A 16,974-nucleotide genomic window follows, 5' to 3' on the forward strand; every position below is an offset into this window, starting at 1 on the left:
CCACGGGAAGAAAGGGGGTGGTAAAATTCCTAACCCGTCACCACCCACGTTTAAAAATTGGTTTATCATACAGTCATGATACGACATTGTCCAAATAAGTCCCAGAGTAAGCCCAGCAAGGTCATTGACAGTTGGACACTGATGATTTACCTATTTACCTATTTACTGAACAGATATATATGACATGACCATTGTCAAGAGGGCGCTGTTATTCTGATGAACGCGGAGACAGTTCAGTTTAGTATGACGAAAATATGTCAACATGTTGCGTATTCATATATTTATCAGGCTACACAAATAATATCCAAATTCTTTCGTCTGAATCCAATTGACGTACATTACAAGCCGAATGTCCGTTAGAAACATACGTTGACGCATCTACATAAATATAAACTCTATTTTAACCCATAACTGCAGTTGACTTCGATTTTACTGCTACTGCGAGCTTCTGAATGCAGATTAGGTTGACAGGGTCATTCCGTATAGGACCGTATATTTCAAGTTATATTACAAGTCATAAAGTAACGGTCGGTCGCACCAAACCGTCTGTTACCGAATTTATCTGTTTGCAAAAAAAATTGTATGGGAATTTCCTTCGAAGTCCTTGGCTGAGTGACGTTGACGTGTCTTTTTAACCCCCGACGCAAAAACGACGGGGATGTTATAAGTTTGACGTGTCTGTCTATGTGTGTGTCTGTCTGTCTGTTTGTCTGTCTGTCTGTGTGTGTGTCTGTCTGCGGCTTCGTAGCTCCCGAACGGATGAACCGATTTCGATTTAGTTTTTTTTTGTTTGAAAGCTGAGTTAGTAGTAGAACACTCCCGGTGTTCTTAGCCATGTTTTATGAAAATCGGTCCACTATGTCGCGGTCGGGGGTTTTTTCAAAATTTTAATTTTGTGGTTAGGTTATGACTGTAGTTGATGCAACTGTCCCAATCAGTAAATGTATCAATTAGTTCACACTTAAATTGCGTTGAATCATTATCAGTATTTGAACGACAAGGCGCTACTGAAAAGTAATCAAGTATTTTTGTTTTTTAAAAGGTTCATATCACCTCAGTCAGAGTTTGGCTTGTTTCTACAATAACACAGTAAAAATATCTATGTAAAACGTATACGCGGTGTTTAAGGCAAACTGTGACATTGCAGTGACAGGTTAACAATATTAAAAGAATGTTACAAGAATATAAAGTAGACTTGGGAACATCCTGTAAACCCAAGCCAAACAGATCGAAATCGGCACTATTGTTCAATGAATATATGCAAACATCCTGTAGCTCAAGTCGTCCTATTAATGCTCCCGCGCCACACGCTCGTTATTGTACTAACTGTGCGCGGACGCACGGATCGTAAAAACATTATACTTATTTATTATAATAATACATATAAAGTTTATTAAATAAAGTTCGTGTGAGCCCGATTCGAACAATTGAGAAAACTGGGGTACGATAAAAAATTGTGTGAGCCAAAGGCCAATCAAAAATACCGCACCGCAGTAATCTCTTAACCCTTAAATGCATGTTGATGTATACAAGGTGCTCGCGAGGAACCCATTTATCTTTAACGGCATATTCTTGGTCACATTTTAAGACGAAAATGTCATATAAACTTTTCTAGATTTCGTCTAGTTTCAGAGTTATTGCCAATTAAAATAAAACATTTCCGTATTGTTACTCAGTAGAAAAGGTCCTCTTAACGGCGCTGATGCGCAATTGTGGAGCATAGTCTCACAGTCGTCATTGATAGATGTCAAAATGTGACAAGAAAAACTTCCAAAAAATTTGGTTTTTAGAAAAATAAATTAAGAAACTCATTTTAATTGCCAACTTTATGGATAAAAATGACTTTTTATGTGAAAATACGTCTAAAAAAGTTAAAAAAAAAGACACAAAAAAAATTATTTTTCGCGAAAAATTTTCAAATTTATATAACATTTTTTCTTTCTTTTGGCCTCAGAAACGCGTGGTTCAAGTTATACGGGTTCCTCGCGAGCACCTTGTATATGCATCATATATTTGATGGCCCGTGGCTCGATATGTAGCTATCCTAAATCACATTTATTGCTTAATTATTATTCATTATTTATTAATATTTAATATACAATTAAATAAATTAAATAATATAATGATTTACTATTTATTATTTAAGGATTAAGATGAAATGGCGGAAAAGTGTGAAAAAACAGGACGATGGCGATTTTTAGTATGTGATTTAGGCTGATTTTTTCGGAGTTAGTAATTAGTTTATGTTTAAACATTTTATCATAAAGGTTTCACAAATAGTGTACCTTTTTAATAGTAGTATTTTTTTTAAATAAAACTTACCAATTACGATATATTTATATTTTAAATAAGATTTGGCCTATTTAACTTCTAACACTGATTTAGTATAAAAATCGATGTTATTTTTTTTTTATTATCTTTCCCAGAGTGAGAAATCCATTGTCTATCACATATATTCATATCGCGTTAAAAGAAAAAATCATGCATTTAAGGGTTAAAAGTATTTTTTTCGAATTGGGCACCTCAGCACAATTAATAGCAAGAGTGAGAATTTCATTACAATACTTCAAAAAAAACACACATGATGAAATTTTCACTCTATGATTGCAAATATTATGCAAATGTAGCTTTCAAGCTTTAGAAAAAGGCGCGTGATCTAAAATTCTGCGTTCAAGTAACCTACTTTGAAATTTCTCGCCATTACTTCTAAAACTTAAATTACCATAAATTATTAATAGCTACCCTAAAACGAATGGAACTGTGGGAATATTGGAAAACCTAGGTGGATCTGTGGGCAGAGGAAGTGATACCAACTTATCGTCACCCAGAGGCCACATTTTATGACCGGCCAGTGAGCAGTGCAGTGGTTTATAACTTTTTAATTTTTACCGGCCAGTAACTTACGCGTTTTTATTTTATTTTAAACGGCCAGTGACTTACTTATTTTTTTTAAATTCTTAGTAGCCAGTATTTTTCTTAATTCAAAATAGTCAATTAAGTGTGTTGTTTTTGTGTTCGGTTGAATGTTTCGTGATGTATTCTCGGATTTTCTGGATTCTGGTGTTTGTGGTGTGTACTGATGCGTTGGAAATTGATGGAGATGGAGTTTGTGTGAAGTAATTATTATTTTATATTATTTTTTTAACAGTTAATGTATGATTTAAAAAAATATACGAAGAAGGATTCTAAAAACTTGCTTAATAAAAAAATAAAAATATGAAGTTATACATAAGTTAAGTGTGCTTAAAGGCAATCAATATAGCAGGACGAAAATGTTTTTATCGAATTTGGAGCATAAATAATTAAAATTATAAATATATAAATAGGTCCTGTCCAATATTAGTAACTATACCTTCTGTGGTAACTTTATCATAGGTAGATAAAAATAATAGATATTAACCACAAATAGGTATACTTACTCGTAGCTGCCATAGTTGAAAGTAAATAGCTCATGGACTCCAAAAAAATATATTTAGGTTACTAATGTGTTAGCTTTTATGTAATGTAAGCTTTTCATTAAGTTATTTTATTTATTTATTTAATCTTTATTGCACAAAGAAAATACAATTGTACACAAGGCGGACTTAATGCTATAAGGCATTCTCTACCAGTCAACCTTCGGGCAAAACAGATAAATTGTAGGCGGTTATCACAAAAGACAGAAGGTCAAATAGGTACACAATGGCATATACAAAACATACTAGTGTGATAAACCTTATTGCGTCGGTGAGTCCCGAAAAGTGCGAAAAGGATGGACTGACGTGATAGGCTTTATCACACTACCGTGCTTGCCTGCCTGATTCATGTGACGAACGATTTTGATAACTGCGTTTGTGCAAAGGTGAAGCCAACGTCATGATTTCATCGAAGATTGACATTTAAAATACCTAACAAAACTTCGAAGGTCGCTCGACATGTTTCGCTCCGTAACGAGGAGCATTTTCATTGAGCACGCACGATGCCGATGGTATCCCGACGCAGACTAGACTGGAGCGAAACATGTCGAGCGAAATTCGACAATTTTACGTGAGTTACCCGATTTTACATGTTTAATAATAAAAAAAAAAGATAAAAGATATTTTATTGAGTCAATAGAGGTGCTTAATTCTACTTACAATTTTAACATTTTACTATCATGGTACAAAACCAAAAGATAAATGTCATCTGATCCCCGTACTAGTGTGAACTGTATTACGGTGGGTCAGGATTCACCGTCCTTACGTATGTATTTATATAATTATAAACCATATACCAATCACTTGTAGGATTATCTAAACTAACCCTTAATGACATAACACTTAGATCCAAACTAGTGTGCATACAAAATCGTTACTTTATAAGTTTGCCGAATTTGTTAATTAGTCACTACATTAAAGTACCTACCTACCTACTTAATAAGAACTTCATTATAACATAATAATACCTAATCTAACATTTTGCTCCTGCTTGCGAGCCTGTCAAAATCGCTGCTATCTTTTAACTTGACCACAAATTATGAAATTGCCGAAATTTCAAACTGTGGTTTTACATATTTTCCTATAGACTTAGGTACAAATTGTCCCATTTCCGTATACGACAAACCGTTACACAAACACATATGTGTCGTTCTACAGTAAAAGCTCCCTTACTGTGGTCGTCGCTTACTTCACATATCACCGCATTAGTATTGGATAGTCATTAATAATAGCTTAAGCGCCAATGAACACAAGGTACCTTTGCCAGTGGAATGTCGCATATTATTGTTAATTATCTACCACCACAAAGGATATAGGTATATGTTTCATGAATGCTTCCATTCAACTCTGAATTCTGCCGGAAGCTTACAAAGTTGTTTTTTACTTGTTCTGGTTTCGGATAATTGAGTATTTCAGTTACAGACAAACCTTCCTGTGTTCGCGTTAACCCGAAATTAATATAATAATACTGAAAACAAATATTATCCAACAAGCGGCCGTATTTGAACCTTGCTTATAAGATTTCACAGAGATACTACACGGTGAAATAAAAAACAGTTCAAACTTTGCATATAGGGACTTTTGAGGTCATAATGAACAACTTTTATTAGGACTAATGCTGAAATCGCAAAAAATTGGCTGCTCCAAGCTCCATGCATTTCTTGAAAAGTTTGAACGGTCCTTCACCTTGTATATCTGTCGGTGTTTGATGGTGCTGTCATTTCTTCAACCAAAAGTGACAGATAGATTAGATCAGTCGTATCGGTGTGGAAATTTCTAACTTTGTTTCGAGTGTCGAACCAAGCTAACGCCGTGTCTTGCGTGGGCGACGGTCGCGCGACCGTCGCCGTCGCGTCTCATACTTCCATATCGATAAGGTTTGATTTCGTATGCGTCGCATCGCCGTCGCGCGACCATCGCGCGACCGTCGCCCACGCAAGCCACGGCGTAAGTCTGCATGCCTCATTGATACATGAATATATTCACTGATATTTAATAAAACTTTGAGTGGGCTTGATCGCTTTTCTTTAGTGTATGGTATCTATTTCAGTTTATAATAAAACTTTGAGTTAAATACCTCGAATATCATTATAGCAGCTTTAGATACCTACATATTTATTTATTTTTAGCCTGTTCTCATCGGTATCAAAATCATAACCGAGTTTTATTCTTTTAGCGACCTATATCGGTTAATTAAATAACTTGAGGTTATCTGGAAGACATATTTTAGTAATAAAATAAGTTTTTATCTTATGAAGGTCATTGATATCAGTTTTATTATAGTTACTTATAGTTCTATACAAAATTAACCTAAAGTTTTCTTACATTTAGAGCACTCTAACCCCCTTAGGGCCACTTGCATCAATGAAAATGGAGGGTTAACCCGAGGTATAACCAACCATTTTATATGGAATTTGACAGATGACAGCCCACTAACCCTGAATTAAGTGGTTGGTGCAAGTTCATAAACGTACTATAAAGTTACCAAGCCGATAAAGTTCGTTTGTCCCTTTCCGACGAATTGGTGTGATAGAAAAGGACAAACGAACTTTATCGGCTTGATAACTTTAGAGTACGTTTATAAATAAGGCGATTAAATCCATACTAATATCCATACTAATATTATAAATGGGAAAGTGTGTGTCTGTTTGTTTGTCCGTCTTTCACGGAAAAACGGAGCGACGAATCAAGATGATATAGTTGAGATAGTTGAAGGGGTGGAGAGTGATATAGGCTACTTTCTGTCTCTTTCTAACGCGAGCGAAGCCGCTGGCAAAAGCTAGTCCATACTAATATTATAAATGGGAAAGTGTGTGTGTCTGTTTGTTTGTCCGTCTTTCACGGCAAAACGGAACGACAAATCGACGTGATTTTTTTAGGTTGAGATACATAGTTGAAGGGGTGAAGAGTGACATAGGCTACTTTCTGTCTCTTTCTAAAGCTATATAGTAGTCTATAAATGTATGTTTACTAGACATAAGATGTAGAATTATATTTCTACTCGGTTATTATTGTGCGGCGTGCCAAAAGGTTTCTTATTCGGACAGTACATTGACCTCTTGATACGATCATTGCAAAAAACAGTAAGCTACATAAGATGTAGAACAAAAACAGGTCAATACCATTTACAATCTGTTGTTTTGAACTGGTTTTGACACGACCTTGATGATTGCCTTGTATATGTCACCGTAAAATTGTAAAAACCGTTAGTTTATAATTTTACTAGCGAGATTATGAACTAACGAAATATTGTGAACCGTAACGTACAGTTCACAATTTGACGGATTATTTTTACGTTAGATTATAATCTAACGAAGCGAAACCGTCATATTGTAAACTGTCATGGCGTCGGAACGAAGCTAGCGCTCTGATTGGTCGGTTTTATAGTAGATCATTCTGTGGCCATAGAGTGACTGACACAAATAGACACTGCAATCACATATGTCAATCAAAAACCTCGTTAAACTTTTATCATCAAAATTCAATATATTGTTTAAGGAAATGGTCGAACTCGCCAAATAAACAAAATTGTCAGTTACTTTGCTTGTTATGTGGCGGCTTTATTGGTGTATTTCTTGTGATTTAATATTCAATTTTCGAAAAAATAAAACCGTTATTTTATAATCTTACTAGTGAGATTATAAACTGACGAGTTATGGTGAAACGTAAAGTTCACAATTTAACGGATTATTTTTCGTTAGATTATAATCTAACGGAGAGAAACCGTCAAATTGTAAACTGTCATATGCGTCAGGAGCTAGCGCTCTGAATGCTCAGTTTTTTGTTAGATCGTTCTGTGCCCATAGAGTACCTAACATAAATAGACACTACAATCACAGATGTCAATTACATACATACATACAGTCACGCCTTTATCCCATAAAGGGGTAGGCAGATCACATGAAACTACTAAAGCTTCAGTGCCACTTTTTGCAAATAAGGGGTTGAAAGAAAACGAAACTGTGACATTGCAGTGACAGGTTGCCAGCCTCTCGCCTACGCCACAATTTTACCCATATCCCATAGTCGCCTTCTACGCTAAATTCTGGCTAAAAATTTACTGTTTTTACATTCTGAATGTAGATTATCGCTTAAAGTTTATGTACCTAATTAACAAAAAAGCAATATTTTTATTGGATTTTCATGCTTAATTATCGTCACAAAACTGACAGTGAGTTATTTTTTGTTATCAGCTTTCACTAATTTGGGGGGGAGGGGGTCCCAAGTTCTGAAAATGCCCATTAATCCTGAATGTTAGGTACTCTATGGGCCCAGAACGATCTAACAAAAAACAGACCATTCAGGGCACTAGCTCCTGACGCATATTATGACAGTTTACAATTTGACGGTTTCTCTGCGTTAGATTATAATCTAACGAAAAATAATCCGTTAAATTGTGAACGTTACTGTTCACCATAACTCGTCAGTTTCTAATCTCACTAGTAAGATTATAAACTAACGGGTTTTTATTTCGAAAACTAAATATTAAATCACAAGAAATATACCAATTAAGCCGCCACATAACAAGCAAAGTAACTGACAATTTTGTTTATTTGGCGAGTTCGACCATATATTGAATTTTGATGATAAAAGTTTAACGAGGTTTTTGGATGACATATGTGATTGCAATGTCTATTTGTGTCAGTCACTCTATGGCCACAGAACGATCTAATATAAAACCGACCAATCAGAGCGCTAGCTTCGTTCCGACGCCATGACAGTTTACAATATGACGGTTTCGCTTCGTTATATTATAATCTAACGTAAAAATAATCCGTCAAATTGTGAACTGTACGTTACGGTTCATAATATTTCGTTGGTTCATAATCTCGCTAGTGAAATTATAAACTAACGGTTTTTACAATTTTACGGTGACATATACAAACTGAAATAGATATCATACACCAAGAAAAAAGTAACCAAGTCTGGTGGCCGAGACGGTAATCTACCCCAGACCTTTAGCAAAAGTCCTTACCACTAAACCACGCGGCATTCGACGGCGTTTGTTTGATATTTAAGCAAGAAACAAAGCTCTGTCCAAAAATGTTTCTCTTGTTTAAGATTAGAAGAAATCAGGTTAGAATTCTTCATCCATACTAATGTAATCGTACTAATATTATAAATGGGAAAGTGTGTGTGTCTGTTTCTTTGTCCGTTTGTCCTTTGTCCGTCACGGCAAAACAGAGCGACGAATTGACGTGATTTTGAAGGTGGAGACAGTTGAAGGGGTGGAAATTGATATAGGCTACTTTTTGTCTCTTTCTAACGCGAGCGAAGCCGCGGAAAAAAGCTAGTCAGTTAAATGTAAGCCCAAGTTCTAAAATGTTTTTTTTTTTTTATTTCAGTCCGGGGACGAGGCCAGGAGATGAGGTGAGAAAATTCTTCAGTTATTTAATATTATTTACTAGTAAATAATAAAAAACACCTTTATTTACATGAATATGTTTACATAATAACATAAAATTATAAAATACTATAAGATAAGTAATAGAAATATATACAATAAAGAAAATACATTAACTAAACTAAACTATGTACTAACTTAAAATTAACTTATAAATAAAAAATACTCCCTAAGTCGTCACTTTATGTTATGTTATAATAAAATGACATAAATAAAATCACGCTTGTGATCATAAAAGGGGTAGACTAAAAATATCATTCATAATATTTTTCATCTCACTCCCTCGTAAACGGTGTTATTACATGCCTACATACTGACAAGTAATGAACTATTTTGCCGCCCTCGGGCGGTAAAGTGAATACCTGGATGGGGCCTTCCAGGATCTGTCAAAAATTAAGATGGTGGCGGACGAATGTTCGAAATGTCAGCGTAGGTATTTCAATAAGGTACATAGGGGCAAATCTCGACTGGGGGTCAATTGTAACTAATCCATTTTTTCGATTATTACACTATGATGTTGAGTTCTACATATATCCACTGAACACGCCTACCATATACAACCGGTAGACACTCTGTTTAATAATGCAAACAGTGTAAAACATGAAAAAAATGGACCGGTTACATTTGCCCCCCAGTCGAGATTTGCCCCGCTGTACCTTACATTTAGTTTAAAGTTTGGTTATTACTTCGCGAGTGCGATGAAAAACATTGTATACACCGTGTTTCACTTAACACTAAAAACCTGAAAACCGTTTGTTCAGAATCGAGAGTAGAATCGATTGAGCTATATCTTGATGGGGGTAATATTTTCATTTAAATTAGTATTATTATTAGTTAGTATTATTAGTTATTTTTTATGTGCCTATTCTTTTGTATTCGTAATACAACATTGTGTATATCGCATTGCTAGAGGTTGTTTACCTTTTTCAGTATTTGGGGGTATTAATACTGGCTGGTTAATGGTTTATGACGGTAGTTAGGAATTATTTTATTAAGTGTAGAGCTTAAAAGTCAACTAGAGCTGTACAGAAAATTAAAAATTAAATTAAAAAAAAAGTAACCATCAGATTAAAAGATGAATACTCTAGATGAGTTTAAAAAAATAAAAGTCAGTTGGGGTGTCTGAGGTTTTGAGTGATACCGGAAACACGTTGTATATATCACGAGCGGCTGCGCCTTTGGCGTCGGGCTTCGAACAGCCTCTCGTTCGTAATCCTTCACTTTCCGCCCATAATACACAATGTACCTACTATTATATAACTCATGATAACAACAGAAAGCCCTAGTTTAGGCAACATAGTGTATCATTATTATTGACTTATCAAAACAACACTAGCGGCAAAGCTTTGGCGGTGCTACTAGCAAATAATGAGTCAGTTAGTTAATTAGCCATAATCACTGCATTGATATCGTATCACTGTTCATTTAATTAAAAATAGCTGTAAACAGTTACTTTTAAAATATATTGTTTACATAGGGTCATTGTGCTATACTAGAAGCTATACTAGAAACCGCTATTAAAAACCAAAAACCGTACTGCGCGGCTGCGTTCGTGTCTCGCAAATGGTCTCGTCGGAAGATCAGCGCTGACCTCCGGGTCAGCATTATGCTGAGACGGGACCATTTCGTGATAAACTTACGCATCCCTTGTACATTTGTAGTTTTTAGTCATACTTTATGCATAATGTGTAGTTTTTAAGTTTATTACGAATAAATATATTGATTATGAAAAAAAATGTTAACAAAATGTTCGGTCAAAATTAATTAAAAGCCAAGTAGCGGTAGTTTTCGGCGAATAAGAGTTCTACTTTTGAAACAAGTAACTAGTTGAAAATAAAATGACAATTTCCAAAAAAATAAATCGTAGATGGAGATGTCCCAAATCAATAAGAAAATAAAGCTACTCATCATCCTTCTTGTGTTAACAACGGCATTGCCACGGCTCATGGGGGCCTTTAGGCCGCTTAAAAAGAAAGTGTAGCTACTAAGCTACTAATATTATTATTTATTTCATTACAGGACCATCTAATGTGCTGCCCTCAGTACATTTGGGACGATGAGGCAGACGTATGCGTACCAGACTGCGAACACGGATGCGTAAACGGGATATGTATAAAACCAAACCAATGTGTGTGCGCACCGCCTATGATCCTCCACAACAGCTCCACCCCCAACACTTGCAAACTCCCCGTCTGTGACCAGTCTTGTACCAACGGAAACTGCACAGCCGACAACCAATGTACCTGTTATAAAGGACACAAACCAATAGATTTACATACCTGTGTCCCTCACTGTACCAACTGCTCCAACGGTGATTGCGTCAGTCCAAATGTCTGCAAATGTCATAAAGGGTACACTAAAATTGATGGTCAATGTAAGCCTCAGTGCAAAAGTGATTGCCGAAATGGTTATTGCTCAGAACCTGATAAATGCACTTGTTATCATGGATATGAACCAAAAGGTGATAAATGCGAGCCTGTCTGTGAAAAATCTTGCCAAAATGGCGAATGTATAGCACCGAACACTTGTGAATGTAAACTTGGATACGAATCAAATAATGGGCATAAAGAAATATGCATACCTAAATGCAGTAGTGGTTGTTCCAATGGATACTGCTTAGAACCCGAAAAATGCGCCTGTAATCATGGATATGAATTAAAAGATAATGTATGTCAGCCTGTATGTAAGAAATCTTGCCAAAATGGCAACTGCATAGCACCGAATAAATGTGAATGTAAAGAAGGATTTGAACCTAAGAATGGACATAATGAAATATGTATACCTAAATGTAACAGTGGTTGCAGTAATGGATACTGCACAGAACCTAACAAGTGTACATGTAAAGAAGGATATGAACCTAAAAATGGGAATACAGAAACATGCATACCTAAATGCAGTAGCGATTGTAAACATGGATATTGTTCTGAACCTGGTAAATGCAGTTGTAATGATGGATATGCATTAAAAGATGGTAACTGTCAGCCTGTTTGTAAAAAACCTTGTAAAAATGGCTTCTGTGTCGGACCAAACACCTGTGAATGTAATAAGGGATATGAACCTAAAAATGGACATAAAGAAACTTGCATACCCAAATGCAGTAACGACTGTACAAACGGGTATTGCTCAGAACCTAATAAATGCACTTGTAAGGAAGGATACAAATTGAATGGCAACAAATGTGAGCCAGTTTGTAAAGAACCGTGTCATAATGGTAATTGTGTAGCACCAAATACATGCAAATGTTTGAAAGGCTTTGAGAAATCCAAAGATACATGCTTGCCTAAATGCGATTTGTGTGCCAACGGAGTCTGCATAGCTCCAAACAAATGTGAATGCAGCAAAGGTTACACGCACACAGATAAAGGTTGCGTCCCGACATGCGAGAAATCTTGCGTTAACGGGTATTGCTCCGGTCCGAATGAATGCCGCTGCAATTCAGGATTCACTCAAGATGCATTAGATTCTTTCGTCTGTAACAATAATTGCGGTCCTGACATGGATTTAATCAACGGAACCTGTGTTTCGTCTCTTCCGTAAGTATTGATCAACGCTCATTTTGTATGCTGGATATCATTGCATGTCTACTAGTCGTATAAGTTATATTCCAAAATATTATACTTAGACGAAATAATAATCAAATAAATTCGAAATCGATTCCGAAAACGTAGCGGAGCAGCTCATTATTAATTAAAGGATTTGCTTCAAGGAGTTCTATCTATCTATTTAGCCTTTTCTTCTGAACGTGGTGTTTGTGATTGTTTGTTTAGATGAAGTCGCGTAGTTCAGTGTGCCTGTTGGCATAGACCTCCTCCAGCTCTTTCCAGTATTTCCTCTGCCTGGCCAGTCTAGTCCAGAAAGGCCCTACAGTGGTTATAATTTCGTCCTCCCATCGTTTGAGTGGTGGGCGTTGAGCTCTTGAACCATCTCTGGGGTGCCACATGAGGACTTTTTGACTCCATTTTTCGGTCTTACATCTTACAGTGTGGCCGGCCCACCTCCATTTTTGCATGTCTATGTGTGTGAGGATGTCTCTAACTTTGGTTCTTTCCCTTATGTCGATGTTACGGCATTTGTCCTTCAGTTTTACACCCAACATACTCCTCTCCATAGCTCTCTGGCACTTCGCAAGTTTGTCTCTTTGTTTTACAGTGAGGGACCAGGTTTCGCAGCCGTAGGTTAGATATGGCAGGACACATGTGTTGAAGGTTTTACTTTTTATCCGTATTCCCAGGTTGCTCTTCATGATCTCTTTGAGAGACCAGTATTTGTTCCATCCTGATGATATTCTTTTGTCGATTTCTTTATCCATTTGGTCATTGAAGGAAATTATTTGGCCTAGATACACATAGTTTTCGACAAAGTCCAGTAAGCGCCCATTGACTGAAATTTCAGTTTTGTTCGAGTTAGTCATTAACTTGGTCTTGGCAGAGTTGAGTTCTAAGCCCACTTCCTTACTCCTATTTGCTAGGTCTCTAAGCATGCATTCAAGTTTTGTTGGATCTTCTTCGAACAGAACTATGTCGTCGGCGAACCTTAGGTGGTTCAGGAGTGTGCCATTTATGTTCAGACCTCGGAGATCCCAGTCAAGTTTGGAGAATAGACGTTCTAGGACTGCGGAGAAAAGCTTCGGAGATAGTGGATCGCCTTGCCTGACGCCTCGTTGGATCGGGAATTTTTCGCCGGTTGATTCCAGTCTGATTTTACTTTTACTAATAGCATATATTTTCTTGATAATGTCTATGTATGTGTCGTGAACTCCCTGTTGCTTCAAACTTTCCCATATGCAAGTGTGGCTTAAGCTGTCAAATGCTTTGGAGTAATCGATGAACGCCAGAAACAGAGGTTTCCGGAACTCTTTGTACTTTTGGATAACCTGTTTTACTGTGTGGATATGGTCGATTGTGCTAAAGTCTTTTCTGAATCCCGCCTGCTCCACTGGTTGGCATTGATCTAATGTACCTGCTATTCGTTCTAAAAGCACCTTGGCAAACACTTTGTAGATGTTGGACATAAGGCTTATTGGCCGGTAGTTATTGATATCGTCCTTGGCCCCCTTTTTATGTAGTAAGATAATGTCAGACTCTCCCCATTGCTCTGGAATCATCCCTGTACTTAAAATCTCGTTAAATATCGCAGCTAGGATTTGGCTAAGTTCCTCGGCTGTTCCTCTAATTATTGTGTTGGGTATTTTGTCTGGACCTGGTGATTTGTCCAGCTTTTGGGAATTTATTGCCTTCCTGACCTCTTCAGGGAGTATGGGTGGAGGCGTATCCTTTTCGTGTGATATCGAGGGCAATGGTTGAATATCTGTTGGTGGGCTTTCGTTTGAGTATAAGGTTTGGTAGTACTCAGTTGCTAGTTTCATAATTTGTGTGCGATTGGTGAAGTTTGATTGGGCTCGCTTTAAGTTGGGGATCCATTCTTTTCCTTTTTCCTTTAATTCTTTTAAGGCTTTCTTTGAACCTCCTGTTCTAATTATATGCTCTTCTAGTGTTTTTAGTCTTTTTGCTTTTCTGTCTTTTCTCATGTTTTCTCTTATCCTTTTGCTGAGGTTTGCTATGTTCTTTCTGTTTTCAGTCTTCCTCTCAGAGATGAGAGTTTTTCTTTCTTCTATGAGTTGAAGTGTTGTTTCGCTTAGCTTGGGTATTTTTGACCTATTGCCGTCCGTTCTTGTTGGTTGTGTTAGGTTCTTTTCCAATTCCTTGTATTTCTCAGTTAGTGTTACATTCGATTGGGCAATTTTGATTAGAGGTATGAGGTTAATTGGCTTGATTTCTTGTGCATTATTGTTGGAGCATGTTAATTGGTTGCCATAGTGTGATCTTGAGTTTTTCAATGATCTTTGGTTCATACAGCTTCGCACCATACGATGGTTAGTATTGAAATTTAGGTTTTGGATTATTTCCGTGTCACTGAACTGTTTAGGATTGTTTGACAAGATAAAATCTATTTCATTTTTAGTGTTGCCGTCTGGAGAGATCCAAGTCCACTTATTTTTAGGTTTTTTCTTAAACATTGAATTCATTAATGTTAAATTGTTTGCCTGCATAAAGTTTATTAATTTGTGGCCATTGATACTTCTCTTGCCATGTCCAAAGTTTCCCATAATTCTTTCTTCGCCGACTTGCCTGCAGCCAACCTGGGCATTGAAGTCTCCCGAAGAGAAGAAGAGTGAAGAGTTCGATTAGATTGTTATGTGAATATTTTTTTACTTCATCAGATAGGGTATTGTAGAATTCATCGATTACATCCTCCTTTGCTTGCTGAGTGGGTGCGTACACCTGAATTATGGTCAGCACTTTTTTGTTGCCAGGTATTTCCATGCATAGTATGGCTAGGCGGTTTGATATTCCTACGAAGTCGAGGATCTTGTGTTTATGTTCTGTTTTAACTAGAAATCCGACACCATGGTAGCCAACAGTGCCTTTATGGTACATTATGTAGTTGCAGCGTTCTTCGATGCCTTCACCATCTCTTCTCATCTCGCTAATACCTAGTATGTCCCATCTTAGGTCGGAAAGGGCATATTCAAGTTCTTGCAAGCTTTCTTCAGTTCTTAAGGTTCGGGTGTTTAGAGTGCAGATGTGTAATGTTTGTTTTTGTCTACGAGTCGCTACTGGAGATTGGTGGTGGTTGGGTTCCCGGGTTGTTGGGATTGATATTATGTGTGGGGTAACTGTTTTGATCTTTGCTGGAGGGAGGTAGTCTGTCGTCCCACGGGGACCAGCCGGATTGGGACCTGAAGTGTTTGTTACTATTTTTAATTGCTATTGTTTGTTGTTCCGGTCCAGTTGGTTGCCACTGCACCCTGGGGAGGCTGAGCTTTGGCTATCACTTGGTTGGTTAGATACGGTAGCATTGGTTTGTAGCTTCTTAGGCTGGGAGTTATTATTGGATGGGGAGAAAGAGAGTTCTCTCTTCCTGCTCTCCCTTGAGTTTCTATCTTCCTTTATTATTAGCTGGTCATATTTGATGTATGCAAGGTTTCCTTTCTTTCTTTCCTCATCTAACTGCCCTTGGAGTGCCTTCCGCTTTTCTAATATTGCCTTGGGGTAGTCCTCAGTAACATATACGTCTTGGAATCGTTTTTTATTTCTTAAAATTTCTATCTTTTTCCATTCGTTGACAAATGATATTATCACTGGTCTAACTTTTGTGTCAGTTGCGTCTTTTCTGCCGATGCGATATAATTTGTTTATTTCGGATTTTTCCAGGGAAATTTTCAGATCGTTTCTGATCTTTTCTTTGACGATGTCGACTAGTTCGCTTTGGTCCCTTTCTTTTTCCTCTAAGCCAAATAACAATAAATTATTTTTCTTTTTCTCTTTCTCTAATACTACGATTTTTCCTTCTAATGACTCAATTTTCGATTTCAGAACTTTATTCTCGTCGGTAATCACCGCTAACTTTTCCTCGATGCGGTCGCTCAGTGTTTTAGTTACAGAGTCGTGTATTACGTTAGTTTGTTTCTGCATCTCCACTTTCAAACTGTCAAACAGTACTTGTAAGGAGGGATTCATATTTAATCGTAGAATGGAACGTTTTGTTTCGCTAGCAACACTGAACACGGACTTCGTAATTTGGCAGGGTTATAATTGTGCAAGATAACCTCTCCGCTTTGTATTTTAAGAGTTGATTTCACTTTTTTATCCACTATTTCCACTAAACTATTTAGCGTATATGTGATTCACGGTGTTGTTTATCGAATTAATGCTATTTCACACTTGAACTCGCGTTAAAACACTTTAAAATCGTTTATTTGGTCAGAGCCGTTACAACCGCGTACTAATCGTTTGACAACCGGAACCGGAAACCCAAGGAGTTAGAGCGCTCAAAATATAAATATATATTTGGCCTTGGTATTTTATCTGTATAAATACTCATTTAATATGTTTATCTTTTTCAGATCAAGCCCGGAAATGTCATCTAGAAATACGACTACTACGGGGTAAAACTCCTTGCTTTATTTCTATGTTTCTTAGTTATTACAAGTCTATACTGTGTACCATTGCTGGGCGAAGGCTTTCCCCTTCAATTTGCACTCGTCCCTGTTATGAGCGATCTCCGGCCAGTCGCTGAAATACACGTCCAGGGTACCCGCAATCTCCGCCTGGA

At 37.0% G+C, this 16,974-nt stretch overlaps 1 protein-coding gene across 1 annotated transcript; it reads left to right on the forward strand.

The window, feature by feature from the left end:
* The first annotated feature begins 2,830 nt into the window (after positions 1-2,830).
* Positions 2,831-16,828, forward strand: LOC125224920 (tenascin-like). Its single transcript, XM_048128440.1, has 4 exons — positions 2,831-3,116; positions 8,801-8,825; positions 10,879-12,392; positions 16,766-16,828. Exons 1-4 carry the CDS (start codon positions 3,034-3,036, stop codon positions 16,809-16,811), a joined length of 1,668 nt encoding a protein of 555 aa, XP_047984397.1. The 5' UTR covers positions 2,831-3,033; the 3' UTR covers positions 16,812-16,828.
* The last annotated feature ends 146 nt before the right edge of the window (positions 16,829-16,974 follow it).

Source organism: Leguminivora glycinivorella, chromosome 3, assembly GCF_023078275.1.
Source record: "Leguminivora glycinivorella isolate SPB_JAAS2020 chromosome 3, LegGlyc_1.1, whole genome shotgun sequence".
Lineage (NCBI taxonomy): Eukaryota > Metazoa > Arthropoda > Insecta > Lepidoptera > Tortricidae > Leguminivora > Leguminivora glycinivorella.